The sequence below is a fragment of the Salvelinus alpinus genome, chromosome 32 (assembly GCF_045679555.1).
Source record: "Salvelinus alpinus chromosome 32, SLU_Salpinus.1, whole genome shotgun sequence".
Lineage (NCBI taxonomy): Eukaryota > Metazoa > Chordata > Actinopteri > Salmoniformes > Salmonidae > Salvelinus > Salvelinus alpinus.
In genome coordinates, this window is record NC_092117.1 from 26,662,705 (window position 1) to 26,678,898 (window position 16,194).

The window sequence follows — 16,194 nt, forward strand, 5'->3', positions numbered from 1 at the left end:
GTAGCAGCAGCAGTTGTGATAGTAGTAGCAGCAGTAGTGGTAGTAGTAGCAGCAATAGTGGTAGTAGTAGCAGCAGTAGTGGTAGTAGTAGCAGCAATAGTAGTAGTAGTAGCAGCAGCAGTAGTGGTAGTAGTAGCAGCAATAGTGGTAGTAGTAGCAGCAGTAGTGGTAGCAGTAGTAGAAGCAGCAGTAGTGTTAGTAGTAGCAGCAATAGTGGTAGTAGTAGCAGCAGTAGGGGTAGTAGTAGCAGCAGTAGTAGTAGTAGTAGCAGTAGAATTGGTAGTAGTAGCAGCAGCAGTAGTAGTAGTAGCAGTAGAAGTGGTAGTAGTAGTATTAGCAGTAGTGGTAGTAATAGTAGTAGTGGTAGTATTAACAGTAGTAGTTGCAGCAGCAGTAGTGGTAGTAGTAGTAGTAGTGGTAGCAGCAGTAGCAGTAGTAGCAGTAGTAGTGGTAGTAGTAGCAGTTGTGGTAGTAGTAGCAGCAGTAGTGGTAGTAGTAGCAGCAGCAGTAGTAGTAGTGGTAGCAGCAGCAGTAGTAGTAGTAGTAGTAGTAGCAGTAGTAGTGGTAGTAGTAGCAGCAGTAGTGGTAGTAGTAGCAGCAGTAGTGGTTGTAGTAGCAGCAGTAGTGGTTTTAGTAGCAGCAGCAGTAGTAGTAGTAGCAGCAGTAGCAGTAGTAGTAGTGGTAGTAGTAGTAGTAGTAGCAGCAGTAGTGGTAGTAGTAGCAGCAGTAGTGGTAGTAGTAGTAGCAGTAGCAGTAGTAGTAGTAGCAGCAGCAGTAGTAGTAGTAGCAGTAGTAGTAGTAGTAGTAACAGCAGCAGTAGTAGTAGCAGTAGAAGTGGTAGTAGTAGTATTAGCAGTTGTGATAGTAGTAGCAGTAGTAGTTGTAGTATTAGCAGCAGTAGTGGTAGTAGTAGCAGCAGTAGTGGTAGTAGTAGCAGCAGTAGTATCAGTTGTAGAGGTAGTAGTAGCAGCAGTAGTGGTAGTAGTAGCAGCAGTAGTAGTAGTAGTAGCAGCAGTAGTGGTAGTAGTAGTAGTAGTAGTGGTAGCAGCAGTAGCAGTAGTAGTGGTAGTAGTAGTAGCAGTAGTAGTGGTAGTAGTAGTAGCAGTAGTAGTTGTAGTATTAGCAGCAGTAGTGGTAGTAGTAGCAGCAGTAGTAGCAGTTGTAGAGGTAGTAGTAGCAGCAGTAGTGGTAGTAGTAGCAGCAGTAGTGGTAGTAGTAGCAGCAGTAGTGGTAGTAGTAGCAGCAGTAGTGGTAGTAGTAGCAGCAGCAATAGTATAGTAGTAGTAATAGCAGGGATTAAGTAATCCCTTCTCTAACTCTCCCTCTCCCTAACTCTCCCTCTCCCTAACTCTCCCTCTCCCTAACTCTCCCTCCATAACGCTCTCCCTCCATAACACTCTCCCTCCCTAACTCTCTCTCTCTCAGCTCTACAGTAATTAGCATTGGGAGCTTCCTTGTACATGAGGACTTGCCCTCTATCATTAGTTAATGGGGGCACAGCAGCCTGTTTCCCGGGTTACACTTCATGCAGTTCACACAGGCTGGATGACTCAGATGTTTTAGCTAGTGGAGGTGAGACTGTCTCCAGGGAATATCCTCTTCCACACTGAAAGGTACAGCCATGACAAAAGTATGTGGACACCCCTTCAAATTCCTGGATTCTGCTATTTCAGCCACACCGTTGGTGACAAGTGCACACAGCCATGCAATCTCCATAGACAAACATTGGCAGTAGAATGGCCCCAACATGGCACCGTCATAGGATGCCACCTTTCCAATAAGTCAGTTTGTAAAATTTCTGCCATGTTAGAGCTGTCCTGGTCAACTGCAAGTGCTGTTATTGTGAAGTGGAAACGTCTAGGATCAACAACGGCTCAGCCACGAAGTAGTAGGCCTCACAAGCTCACAGAACGTGGCCGCCAACTGCTGAAGTGCATAGAACATAAAAATTGTATGTCCTTGTTTGCAACACTCCCTACTGAGTTCCCCAACTGTCTCTGGAAGCAACGTCAGCACAAGAACTGTTCGTCGGGAGCCTCATGAAATGGGTTTCCATGGCCGAGTAGCTGCACACAAGCCTAAGATCACCATGCGCAATGCCAAGAGTAGGCTGGAGTGGTGTAAAGCTCGCCTTCTCTGGAGTGATGAATCACACTTCACCATCTGGCAGTACGACGGACTAATCTGTGTTTGGCGGATGCCCAGAAGAACGCTACCTGCCCAAATGCATAGCCACAGCTGTAACGTTTGGTGGAGAAGGAATAATGGTCTGGGGCTGTTTTTCATGGTTCGGGCTAGGCCCCAGTGAAGGGAAATCTTAACACTACAGCATACAATTACATTCTAGATGATTCTGTGCTTCCAACTTTGTGGCAGCAGTTTGGGGAAGGTCCTTTCCTGTTTCAACATGACAACGCCCCTGTACACAAAGCGAGGTCCATACAGAAATGGTTTGTTGAGATCGGTGTGGAAGAACTTGACTGCCCTGAACAGAGCCCTGACCTCAACCCCATTGAACACTTTTGGGATGAATTGGAACGCAGACTGCGAGCTAGGCCGAATCTCCCAACATCAGTGCCCTACCTCACTAATGCTCTTCTGGCTGAATGGAAGTAAGTCCCCGCAGCAATGTTCCAACATCTAGTGGAAAGCCTTCCCAGAATAGTGAGTCTGTTATAGCAGCAAAGGGGGGACCATTTCCATATTAATGCCCATGATTTTGGAATAAGATGTTCAACGAGCAGGTGTCCACAAGTAGCGTATCTTTCTCTGTTGTTGACACTGCGATATCGCAGCACTGCTACATAATAAACAGCAAGTTTAAAAGACCAGACCACACATTTCCACTGAACGTACAGTTTGGATGAATGTGGTAAGCAGTGACGTCACAGACTAGCCTAAATGACTGTTTGATTGTGCAGCCCACATTACTCTGATACAGAAACACATGCAGACCAGCTCACACACATTACAGATCGAGGTAGTACACACTGTACACATATATGAGACAGTACACGTTCTCAGAACATGAAAACCGCACATTGGACGCCTATTCACATACAATGTGTGACACGAGACAAAAAATACATATTTCTATAAAATCATAAGGTCTATCTATACAAGCTCCAGACAGTATGCTGTGTTATGTGGGCAGAATAATGTATGCAAAATATGGAGAGAGGATATCAAATCCTCCTGAAATCAAAAGGGTGCATCCCAAATGGCACCCTATTCCCTAGATCATTCCATAAATATAGGGAATAGGGTGCCATTTGGGATGCTTTCAAAGTCATGCTTCTGCAAAACCGTTATGGAACCCATTTAGCAGCCAATGGTATCCTTCCCAGCCAATGATCCCCCCTCCACTCCACTCTGCTAGCCTCTGCCCAACCAGAAGCACATCCAATGGGTTTATAATCTCTCTCCAAGACTCTGAGGCAGATTCAATCAAAAGCGCACTGCTGGGGAAAAACCGTCTCAGGGTAAATAATCACATTTATTTGTTTACTGAAACGCAACTGTTCAGGTTTTCTCACAGTGCGAGTTTGATTTGGCCTCTGTGGGCATACGGAACATTCAGATGGAGAGGTGGTGATGGAGGGATGAGCGTAATGACAAACGGTCAGATGCTGGAGCCAGAGAAAGATGGAGGGAGCGAGGGATGGAGGGAGGGAGGTTAACTACCTGAGTCACTCTGACATCTCCTGCAGGTGTTGGTTTCTGTAGGGTTCAAATTACACATTTTACTGGGGAGGGAGGGGTTAATCACGAACAAAACACAAAATGCAGCAGCAACAGTCAAGTTAAAGGTGCAGTCTGCAATTTATGTGTCTTGTCTCCCTGTGTATGTGCCCACAGCACCAAACCCACAAATAATTGAGGCTCAAAGAAAACACACACAAAACAAAAACAAAATTAGGCCCGCTTAGGCAAAAAACCTAGGCTCATGCCAATCCCTCGCAAAGACCCTTTCCTTCCGCCCCACAGGATCAGTAGACTACACATCTCCAGATCATAATATGCATTTTGCTGTGAATACCTGACCCCAAAAAGAGATGCAGAGAGGTGGAGAGTCATGGTGGATGATGCACTATGTAGAAAAATAAAAAGAACTCCCGCACAACACGATTTATTGTGGTTGACTTCAATGCTCTTGAGAGGGCACAGAGATAGGATACATCATACTAGTTTCCAGATTACAATGCAGCCTAGCGTAGAGTGCTCACGCACGCACGCTTTCTCAATCACACACTTGCTTGTACGCATTCACACACCTATACTGTAAGGATTCATTTTTAAATAGAATACTTTTTTCTTCTTCAAACAATACAAAATAAAACATACACATACAAAAACCAACATACTGATGCACAACAACTGGAGGTTTCAGTGGTTAGAACACATTACATGGATAGGATTTACAATATCCTGAGGCTAGTCCAAAATAGGATTAGCCTGTGTTTTATTTATACAATACCAGTTTATTAGGTACACCCATTTAGTACCACTCGTTGCTCAATTGGTATCAAGGGACCTAACGTGTGCCAGAAAAACATTCCCCACACCATTACACCACCAGCCTGTACCAGACAGGATGTGTCCAAATCCAGACACCATTACACCACCAGCCTGTACCAGACAGGATGGGTCCAAAGCCGGACACCAGTACACCACCAGCCTGTACCAGACAGGATGTGTCCAAAGCCGGACACCAGTACACCACCAGCCTGTACCAGACAGGATGTGTCCAAATCCAGACACCATTACACCACCAGCCTGTACCAGACAGGATGTGTCCAAATCCAGACACCAGTACACCACCAGCCTGTACCAGACAGGATGTGTCCAAAGCCGGACACCAGTACACCACCAGCCTGTACCAGACAGGATGTGTCCAAATCCAGACACCAGTACACCACCAGCCTGTACCAGACAGGATGTGTCCAAAGCCGGACACCAGTACACCACCAGCCTGTACCAGACAGGATGTGTTCAAAGCCGGACACCAGTACACCACCAGCCTGTACCAGACAGGATGTGTCCAAAGCCGGACACCAGTACACCACCAGCCTGTACCAGACAGGATGTGTCCAAAGCCGGACACCAGTACACCACCAGCCTGTACCAGACAGGATGTGTCCAAAGCCGGACACCAGTACACCACCAGCCTGTACCAGACAGGATGTGTTCAAAGCCGGACACCAGTACACCACCAGCCTGTACCAGACAGGATGTGTCCAAAGCCGGACACCAGTACACCACCAGCCTGTACCAGACAGGATGTGTCCAAAGCCGGACACCAGTACACCACCAGCCTGTACCAGACAGGATGTGTCCAAATCCAGACACCAGTACACCACCAGCCTGTACCAGACAGGATGTGTCCAAATCCAGACACCAGTACACCACCAGCCTGTACCAGACAGGATGTGTCCAAAGCCGGACACCAGTACACCACCAGCCTGTACCAGACAGGATGTGTCCAAAGCCAGACACCAGTACACCACCAGCCTGTACCAGACAGGATGTGTTCAAATCCGGACAACAGCAACCACGATTCATTGGACCAGGCAATGTTTTTCCACTCCTCAGTTGTCCAGTGTTGGTGATTGCGTTTTCACTGGAGCCGCTTCTTCTTGTTTTTAGCTGATATGTGTGGACACCGTTGTCTGTTTGTGGCCCGCCTGTTAGCTTGCACGATTCTTGCCATTCTCCTTCGACCTCTCATCAATGTTTTCGCCCACAGGACTGACGCTGACTGGATGTTTTTTGTTTCCCTAGACACTCTCGTGCGTGAAAAGTCCAAGGGGGGCGGGGTTTCTGAGATACTGGATCCGGCACGCCTGACACCGACAATCATACCACACTCAAAGTCGCTTAGGTCACTTGTTTTTCCCATTCTAACATCCAATCGAATAGTAACTGAATGCCTGGATGCCTGTCTTATATAGCAAGCCACGGCCACGTGACTCACTGTCTGTAGGAGCGATCCGTTTTCGTGGTGTACCTAATAAACTGGCCACTGAGTGTATTTCCACACTATGAGGTTGGAATAATACTGTTAAATTGTACAAATGATGAAAAGACCATCCTGAAATTGTTGCCTGTTTTGGTGGGTACCAGGTGGTAAATTAGTTGAAACCACTCAGACCGTCCTAGCAAAATTATTGCTTGAGAAATTTCTCTTCGATAAGAAGCCAATTTTGTATTTATTTTAACCATTTTGATTAGAAACAATCACAGTAAGGTACTTATTCGTTACCCAGAAAGGATTTTATATTGACATAAAAACATCTGCACTGGGCCTTTAAGTCAGTGTCCTAGGCTTCTTACAGAAGAGGAAATGGGACATGCACGCACACGCACGCACGCACGCACGCACGCACGCACGCACGCACACACACACACAAGCTCTGAGGATACTGGAAGTTCCAGTGGTTTGAGCACATTAGATATACAGGAAACAGACACGGTGCAGCTCAACAGATCAACAGTGTTCACTGGGAACTGCACCATGTCTGTCTTAGTGAATCACCCACTGTCCTCCCAGTACACAACCTTACTGTCCTCCAAGTACACAATCTTACTGTCCTGCCAGTACACAATCTTACTAGTTGTGCAGCCACTGTCCATTCAGTACTACACAATCTTACTGAACGGGCAGACAGTCTCTCTGATGCAGAGCTCAGGTCAGTGAGTCAAAACTGTGGCCCAAGTGTGTGTGTGTATGTGCCTGTGTGTGTGTGCCTGTGTGTGTGTGTGTGTGCCTGTGTGAGTGTGCGTGTGCGTGTGCGCGTGTGCGTGTGTGTGTGTGTGCATGCGTGTGTCAAACTGTGGCCCAAGCAGGTCAAGCCCTTGTCAGCTGATGTCTCTGTCTGTCCTGTGCAGTGCTGCTAGGCTCTAGTCATGCTCTCAGACATACAGTACCAGTCAAAAGTTTGGACACACCTACTCATTCAAGGGTTTTTCTTTATTTTACTATTTTCTACATTGTAGAATAATAGTGAAGACATCACAAATATGAAATAACACATAAAAATAAAGAAAAATCCTGGAATGAGTAGGTGTGTCCAAACTTTTGACTGGTACTGTATATATCCATCCACTAGAACAGAAAATGTACTACATTTCTCATAATCTTATATAATGAATCACACTCATTTTGTAGTGCTTTGGGATATTACACTGTTGCATTTAAATAGTGGAAACACACACTGATGAGTTTTAAAACGTGGAGAAAAAAAAAATTTAATTAAAAAGTTTCCAATCAATGAATCCATCAGGAGTGTCCATTCTAGTCAGACTAATTATATTTATGCTCTCAGAACGAAAACACTCATTTTATCATGAGCAATAGCAGGGGACCCTACTTATATCAGACTGGGGTTGTCTAACACACACACACACACAATCTCACATGCACACTTGCAACCACAGACGTTACCGAAACATGCATACATACAAATACCTTCTTCAAGCAGACAGCTCAACACAGATACAGTACCCTCACACTCCATTCATTCACTTTGGTTCAGTGCATCCCATCAGGGTCTCGAAAGACGATCATTTCCCTCAATAGTGTGCAGAGAATTCTACTAAATGAAAAGCTGAAATGAGTCTGACATCTGGCATTTGAAGCATACTCAATTTGTAAAATTTCACATACTATAAAACTTTATTTTTTTCGCATACCTAAAATGCAGAATATTTATAACTCAAGTCAGAGTATTCACACACGCAGGCGCACACACACTGCTCTCAGACTTACCCAGAGTCAAGCAAAGTCTCAGTGTGTCTCATCTAATTTTCCTCATAGCACAGGGAGAGAGAGAGAATGCTCTGATGTCAGAACAACACTAGACCAGTGGCAACGGTTTCACTTATTCCTCCCTTCTTTCATCTCTCTTTCCTCTGCCCTTACTTTTATCTTTCACTCTGTTGTTGATCTCTCTGTCTCACTCTCTCTCTCTCTCTCGCGCGCTCTCTCTCTCTCTCGTTCTCTCTCTATTTCCTGTCCAGTGTCGGCACAATGCTCGTCTATTATTCAGAAGCTGTCTCCCGGTCTCGTCGGCTCAGCCAATCAGAGAGATCGCTCAGTAATAATGGGTTACTGCCTCCAGCTGTACCTGCTATCAGCTCCAACTCACTCCACAGATGACAGGATGCAGGGAGAGAGGGAGAGATACAACTCCTCCTCACCTATGTTGTGTGGTGTTGTTATTGATGCCTCCTGTTTCTATTCGCTAGTGATCATTGCACTGCCCCCTGAAGCTCCCATCACACACACAAACAGGCACGTATATACGTATAGACACATACACTCTCCATCTCTCACACACACTGTCTATCTCTCTCACACACACACACACACACACACACACACACACACACACACACACACACACACACACACACACACACACACACACACACACACACACACACACACACACACACACACACACACACACACACACACACACCTAGAGGGGGAAGGAGAAGAAAATGCAGCCGGCTCACATTACTGACTTGCAGAAGTGGGTGGGACGCAACATGCTAGACAGACTGTTACCTGGCCAAAGGCCAGCACATCAGAGACAGAGAGAGAGACAGAGAGAGAGAGAAAAAGATAGAGGGGGAGGAGAGAGAAAGAGGGAGGGAGAGAGAGATAGAGGGGAAGAGAGAGAGAGAGAGAGAGAGGGGAAGAGAGAGAGAGAGAGAGGGAAGAGAGAGAGAGAGAGGGGAAGAGAGAGAGAGAGAGAGGGGAAGAGAGAGAGAGAGAGGGGAAGAGAGAGAGAGAGAGAGGGGAAGAGAGAGAGAGAGAGGGGAAGAGAGAGAGAGAGAGAGAGAGAGAGAGAGAGAGAGAGAGAGAGAGAGAGAGAGAGAGAGAGAGAGAGAGAGAGAGAGAGAGAGAGAGAGAGAGAGAGAGAGAGAGAGAGAGAGAGAGAGAGAGAGGGCAAGCAGGCCTACAGAGCACCATTATTGACACACGTAGGTCTGATGCAGAATTTCACTGTAAAGTACTGTGTGAAAAGTGCAACTTCTGCACTGAAGGTGTAAACGCTGTGATATCCCCTCTTTGCACGTTTCCTCCACGAAAGAGAGACCGACCAGTTCCGCACTGTTCTACAGGAGGTCAGCTAAATTAGCAAAATAACTTTTTACCAATGAATCACCTAATGTTAAAAATCATAACATCATAATCACCTTAAGTATTTTCCTCCGTACACATCTGTTTCAGGGGTTTTACTAGTTTGAAAAGTTAACAGTACTTTTATGTTGCAAAGAGATTTCATCATCAACATCTAAGGAGGCAAAGCTTAGTGTCAGAGGAGACCTCTTACAGACCCACATGTACACTATATATAGTCGTATAGCAGCATCTGGTTAATAATGCAGTGGCAGGACTGCTCTCTCTCTCTCTCTCCCTCACCTCTCTCTCTCTCTCCCCCACCTCTCTCTCTCTCTCTCTCTCCCCCACCTCTCTCTCTCTCTCCCCCACCTCTCTCTCTCTCTCTCTCTCTCTGGCTCAGCAGTAATTAAATAGTCTAGAAGGTTGATTGGGTCAGTAACAAAGGAGACACTACCAGTTTTCCTTACACAGCTACAGGGAAAAGATAACTTACAGAGTGGGGGGGTGGAGAAAGGGTGAGTGTCTGAAACACAGAGCTAAAGAGGGAGAGAGGATGAAAGAGAGAGAGAGAGGGAGAGTGTGTGTGTGTACGTATATGAGCATGTGTCTACATACACTACCTGACCAAAAGTATGTGGACAACTGCCCGTTGAACATCTCATTCCAAAATCATGGGCATTACCATGGAGTTGGTCCCCCCTTTGCTGCTATAATGACCTCCACTCTTCTGGGAAGGCTTTCCACTAGATGTTGGAACATTGCTGCGGGGACTTGCTTCCATTCAGCCACAAGAGCATTAGTGAGGTCGGGCACCGATGTTGGGCGATTAGGCCTGGCTTGCAGTCGGCGTTCCAATTCATCCCAAAGGTGTTCGATGGGGTTGAGGTCAGTTCTTCCACACTGATCTCGACAAACCATTTCTGTATGGACCTCACTTTGTGCATGCTGAAACAGGAAAGGGCCTTCCCCAAAATGTTTCCACAAAGATGGAAGGAACAAAATGTCATTCTAGAATGTCATTGTATGCTGTAGCGTTAAGATTTCCCTTCACTGGAACTAAGGGGCCCAAACCATGAAAAACAGCCCCAGACCATTATTCCTCCTCCACCAAATTTTACAGTTGGCACTATGCATTCGGGCAGGTAGCGTTCTCCTGGCATCCGCCAAACCCAGATTCATCTGTCGTACTGCCAGATGGTGAAGAGTGATACATCACTCCAGAGAACGCATTTTCACTGCTCCAGAGTCCAATGGTGGTGAGCTTTACACCACTCCAGCCGATGCTTGGCATTGCGCATGGTGATCTTAGGCTTGTGTGGAAAACCATTTCATGAAGCTCCCAACAAACAGTTATTGTGCTGACGTTGCTTCCAGAGGCAGTTTGGAACTCAATAGTGAGTGTTGTAACCGAGGACAGACGATTTTTATGTGCGATTTTATATACCTGTCAGTAACGGGTCTGGCTGAAATAGCCAAATCCACTAATTTGAAGGGGTGTCCACATACATTTGTATATATAGTGTATTTGTGTGCGTTTACACAGAATGTGTGTTGTGTGTGAGTTACTGCCTGCCTCACACTGGAAGCGATCTGCCACTGATGACAGGCTGGATTGGTTGCTTTCCCTGACGTGCGACAGCAGATTGCCCAGTGAACATGCTATGTTGATTTACTCAGTGCTGGCAGCATTCCACAGCCCTGCCTGGCCTGCCTAACATTCTTTACGTCTGAGACCAGAGAGGGGGACGTCAGTGAAGGGACTCTCCCAACTAACACAGAACCCTGGCCAACTCTCTCTCTGTCCCGTTCCAACTTCATAACACTCTTCTCCCTTCTCCCTTTCCACTCCAAACCAGCTAAATCACTCTCCCTTTCCCCCTATTTCACAACCAAGTTAATGTACACTCTCGCTCTACCTCTCTAGGAGAGTTATACCCTCACCTTCTCCCATCCACTTAAAACCAATACAGCATGGACAACAGTCTCTCCCTTTTCCAAAGTTCTATCTTTTCCCAACCCTCTATTTCACTAGTGTGTCAGTGGTTCAGTGCTGACACAAGACTAAGAGAAATCAGTCCCCAATATGGCAGCCAGTGTAGAGACCACGCTGATATATTTGTGACAAGCAGTAGAGAGAGAAACCGGAGGAGAGCTCTGCTCTCTCTCACTTCAGTGCTTTATACAGTCACTCAGCTGTATGTGTAGATATATCTCTGAGTAGTGTCACATTTGTCAGAGGCTAAAAGAAAGTAGCAATATGTAGCATTGCTGTTCTTTGCTAACTTGGCTGCAGATTGCAAACTCAAGCTACTGTATGCAGGAACTGAAACTTTGGCTGCACACTTGTCTTTGTCATGCAGTCTCCTGCTCTCTCCATATAGTCTACTACTTCCCCTAAACCCACGAGACAGTTTGTTGTGGTAGCGATGTGAATAAGGTCATGTAGTCCATTCAAATTCAATCCCTGAATGAGTGATAGCAATCAAATACTTCTCTCTTGCAAAACAGTGTTGTCAATATTCAATACCTTTGTATTATTTGTATGGTTTTCCTTTTTATTTATTTAAGGGGAATAAGAACAAACAAGATCCTGCATCTTTTTATGACATTTAGTAACCTCTACCAACAATCACACAACTGTTGACATTCTGCTGTACTGTAATAGGCTAGTAGTCACCAGTCTACATGTTATGCCATGACTTGTTGAAGGAAGTCAGACATAAAGCATTTAAAAAAACACAATCCTCCTCGATCACACCTTGAAATGAACCCAAGAACAACTCTAAACTAGCCCCTCTCAGGAATTCAGAAAAGTAGCTGTCTGAAATGTTTCTACACCCAAATATGTAAGCAGTGAGGATTACGAGCGAGAGGTGAGAATGTCTGTGGGGGCTGTCATTTTGAGGGACACTGTTGTGTTTATTGAATGTCACAGAGACAGCTTCAGGGAAAGGTGGACCAAATAAAATAGAGGTGAATGATTGACTGACTGCTGCCAACAGATAGGAACCAAGAACCAGTTTGGTAACCCTAAATATCCACTGGTCTACACTGTACAAAACCTAGATGATGCTCTGTGCCTTAGGTCTATCCACTTCCCCTTGTAGGCCCGTCTGAGGGAAACTATAGCTAGCTAGCAAATGAGTCAGTCAGATGTGAGGAATGGGATTAGGGTTAGCTCTGGTCTTTGTAAAAGTTATCAGGGACGTTGCTAAGCGCACCCTTAACAGTTTGCAGGTAATCCACAGCAATGGCTAATGGCTAGCTACAGCTAGGTAATCCACGATACAGAAACTGCTAGAGGCTAACAGCTAATGGTTAACTGCAGATAGTAATGCTGCCATAGCAACAGCTAGTGGTTAACTGTAGGAGGATCTTGCATTTCAGACTGCAAGCTAGTTTTTTCTAGGTGGGCTACAATAAGGTAAACTCACACTGAAAGCAACGCAAATCGCAATTCAAATCTCTGCTGAAGCGTATTGCATGGTAAAACATGCAATACGCATATGCAGTAAAACATGCAGACCCCTAGATATCCTGTAGCATAATAGAGGTAAAGTTAACATTTGTAAAATGTTAAATATCTGGCATTTGCATGAATACTTGACCTATAAGTGTGCAGACAATTTATTTGAACATCTCTTCTGTAATAACCGTCCTGTCATTGATCAGCATACAGAGTGGAGCTGGGGGATGGAGAACCAGGCTGGCCCTCCCCTCCCCAGAGATGGCCAGAGTTGATCCAAGACTCTTGCTCTCTGTCTGGGCTCCTATGTGTCAGATGTGGGGCCCTATATTGCCAGCCTGGCTGTCAGGGGATTGTGCTGGGGCTGCACTTTATGCGGGCGGAGACACACACATACAGGTCGGGCTGGTGCATCATCTCTTCCAGCCTCACATAGTCGCCTTAAGAGTGTCTGTGTGTTTTTACTGCGTCTGTTTCCTTCTTGTCTGGTTCCTCAGACAGACGTCCTTGCGTCCCGAGGTAAGATGGATGCTGGCTGGCTGAGTGGGACCAGTCTGAGTCCCATCTGCCTCCATCTACACACTCCCTCTCTCCCTTCCATGTATAATTCCCTTCAGTACATTTCCCATTTGTCTCCATCAGTTCTAAGCTTTCCTTCCTCTGAAACCCATTCTCAGTCTGCGTCCCAAATGGCACCATCTTCCCTTAGTCCAGTTCTTTTGACCTGGGCCATAGGGAATAGGGTGCCATTTGGGACGCATCGGGCCCAGGTCAAGGCCAGACTCTCTTTATTAGATCAGAAGGCTTGGAGATGATTCTAACTATAGACCACACAGTCCAACCTGAGCCCAGGACGACAATCACATTATACCATCAATACAGATACAGGGGGAAGAAACAGGCCTGTCCATATAAACTAACTAACGTCCGTCCGTCCGTCCGTCTGTCTGTTTGGGTCCTTCTAACAGGAGGATCAACCACAAAGGAAAGGTACTTTTTCTAGATGACTTACATGAGAAACAGTTGTTTTTGAAAACGCTCTCTAAGGATGAGCACAGAGGCGGATGAGAGATGAAATGGAGAAAAGTAATTCTGTTGTGTGTATTGGTTCCAACATACTGGAAGTAAACTCCCAAATATTTACCACAAAAACAAGCCAATTCCATTCCATTAGAACCACAAAAACGTTCAAGGTAACCATGGTTACTCAAAGTTCTTTCAAACATCCCTTTATCTTTATTCTGACCTGTTGTGGCTTTGTCAGGCGTTTCTCCACACCCCTCTACTTCCAACCATCGATCCATCCATCGCTCTCCCTCCCTTGCCCCTGCCTGTCCAGATTTCACTCAGACAAATGGACACTCTGGAATACAGTGTGGTATGGATCGGAGGAATTGGATTTGAAAGTCAAAGTGTCTGAGTACAGCATTACTGTAGTGTGTAGTGTGTGTGTGTTGTGCGTGTGTATGTATGTGTGTGTGTGTGCGAGTGTGTGTGAATGTCTATATGTGTGTGTATGTATGTGTGTGTGTGTGCGCACGTGTGTGAATGTCCATGTGTGTGTGTGTGTATGTGCGTGCGTGTGTGTGTGTATGCGCGTGCGTGTGTGTGTGTGTGTGTGTGTATGTGCGTGCGTGTGTGTGTATGTGCGTGCGCAGAGATAGTTGAGATGACTGTTTTCTGTGAGACTGCCTGCCATCGGGACAGCTCTTCTCAACGGAAGACAGAAATGAAGAAAACCACAGAAGCCCTGAAACATGACCATGGCTGTGTTCCAAAAGGCACCCTATATAGTGGGCTGGTTTTGACCAGGGCCCATAGGGTGTCATTCGGGATGCATCCCATGCCTGTAACCAGGATGTGATCATACAACCTTCTAGCGACAACAATCAACGTTATCAACTCATACTGAGAACAACACACACAAAACGGCCTCCGGAAATGTTAAAACATTGGGCAGTGGAGTTCAACAGTAGTTATGTCGCATACTGTGAGTTCCTAGCCTGCACTTCAGCATGAGACGGGTAACTATTTATTTTACAATCCTGTTTCACCTGGGTGGTGTTCATTTGGCACCAAGCGGAAGAAAACAAATTGCAACAAGACGGGACTACCTGGATTTGTCCAATAAGAAATGCTCATTTTCGTTTTCCGTTGTGTGCCCTAATGAACATGACCTTGGTAGTTCCCTGGTATTTAGTCAGTGATGATGGTGTCTCTTACCTGCTGACTTGGGCGTGAATTTGTCTCTGTTAGCAGCACAAACAGCCAGAAGCCTGTAGCCTAGGTCCAGGTCAAAGCCTTGTTGGGCTGCCACACGACTCACCACCTAGAGGGAAGGAGGAAGGGAGAGAGAGAGATGGGAGGGAGAGAGATGGGAGGGAGAGAGAGGGGAGGGAAGGTAGGGGAGGGAGAGAGAGGGGAGGGAGGGGGAGAGGTAGGGATGGAGGGGGGAGAGAGGTAGGGATGAAGGGAGGGAGAGAGAGGAGGGAGAGAGAGGGGAGGTAGGGCGGAGGGAGGGATGGATGGAGGGAAAGAGAGGGGAGTGAGGGAGGGCAGAAGGGAAAGAGAGGGGAGTGAGGGAGGGAAAGAGCGGCGAGGGTAGGGAGGAGGAGAGGGAGGGAGGAGGAGAGGAATGGAGGAAGGGAGGGAGGAGGAGAGGAATGGAGGAAGGGAGGGAGGAGGAGAGGAATGGAGGAAGGGAGGGAGGAGGAGAGGAATGGAGGAAGGAGGAAGGAGGAGAGGAAGGGAGGGAGGAGGAAGGGAGGGAGGAGGAGAGGGATGAAGGGAGGGATGGAGGAGAGGAATGGAGGAAGGGAGGGAAGGGAAAAAAGAAGTGAGAACAGAAGAGAACAATCTCTAATAACAACATGGAGGTGGTGTTAATAGTTGTACTATTTCACATGTACAAGTGTGTATTATACTCATGTGTGAATTGGAAATGTGTTTTTTGTATATCCCAACTCTCCCTGAGACACCCTCGGAGAGTGGGCTTACGGCCAGGGTCAGCCATTATCAACAGCAACCCTGGAGCATAGGTTAAGTGCCTTGCACAAGGGCACATCGGCAGATTTGTTCAACTTGTTGGCTCAGGGATTCGAACTAGCGACCTTTCAGTTACTGGCTAACCGCAAGGCTTTCTGCTGTCCCCAGCAGTAACCAAAACACTCCCCTACTCAGTGAGTCAACACAGCATTATCAACTCAGTAAGTATTTATCAACATATTCAGTGCACTCTAAAGGAAACTGTGCCATTTTAGAACTCACTTCTAAATGCTAGCCATGGTTGCCTTAGTGACCAACTTCTCCAATTTCCTGCTCTCTACTTATGCAGGAAATATCTCTGAAGACACTAGTTATATAAAAGGCAATTTGGAGAAGTCTTTACTTTCTAAAGCAGTCCAATGAAATATATCTATCTAGATTCTACAGGAATAAATAATATATGCAAAATCATTAACAACAGCAATGAAACAGGCCAGTATTTAAGTGGTGTTGATATTTCATTCCAAGTGGGGTATTGATCAATATTAGTACAGTACTCCCTTGACTAGCAATAATAGGCATATGTGCAAGCATGAATAAACGAGCATAC

The 16,194-nt window shown here is 46.1% G+C and overlaps 1 protein-coding gene across 8 annotated transcripts in view; it reads right to left on the bottom strand.

The window, feature by feature from the left end:
- Positions 1-16,194, bottom strand: part of LOC139562558 (zinc finger MIZ domain-containing protein 1-like) — a 249,214-nt gene that overhangs the window by 23,949 nt on the left and 209,071 nt on the right. For 5 of the 8 annotated variants that reach the window (XM_071380321.1, XM_071380320.1, XM_071380319.1 and 2 more), the window contains 2 exons: positions 14,823-14,928; positions 3,685-3,720 (listed from right to left, as the gene is read on the bottom strand). In XM_071380321.1, coding sequence (XP_071236422.1) covers positions 3,685-3,720; positions 14,823-14,928 — 142 coding nt within the window. Of the gene's footprint in view, positions 1-3,684; positions 3,721-7,768; positions 8,261-14,822; positions 14,929-16,194 lie in introns of those variants that run through there. The other 3 variants (XM_071380323.1, XM_071380325.1, XM_071380326.1) reach the window with 2 other exon arrangements.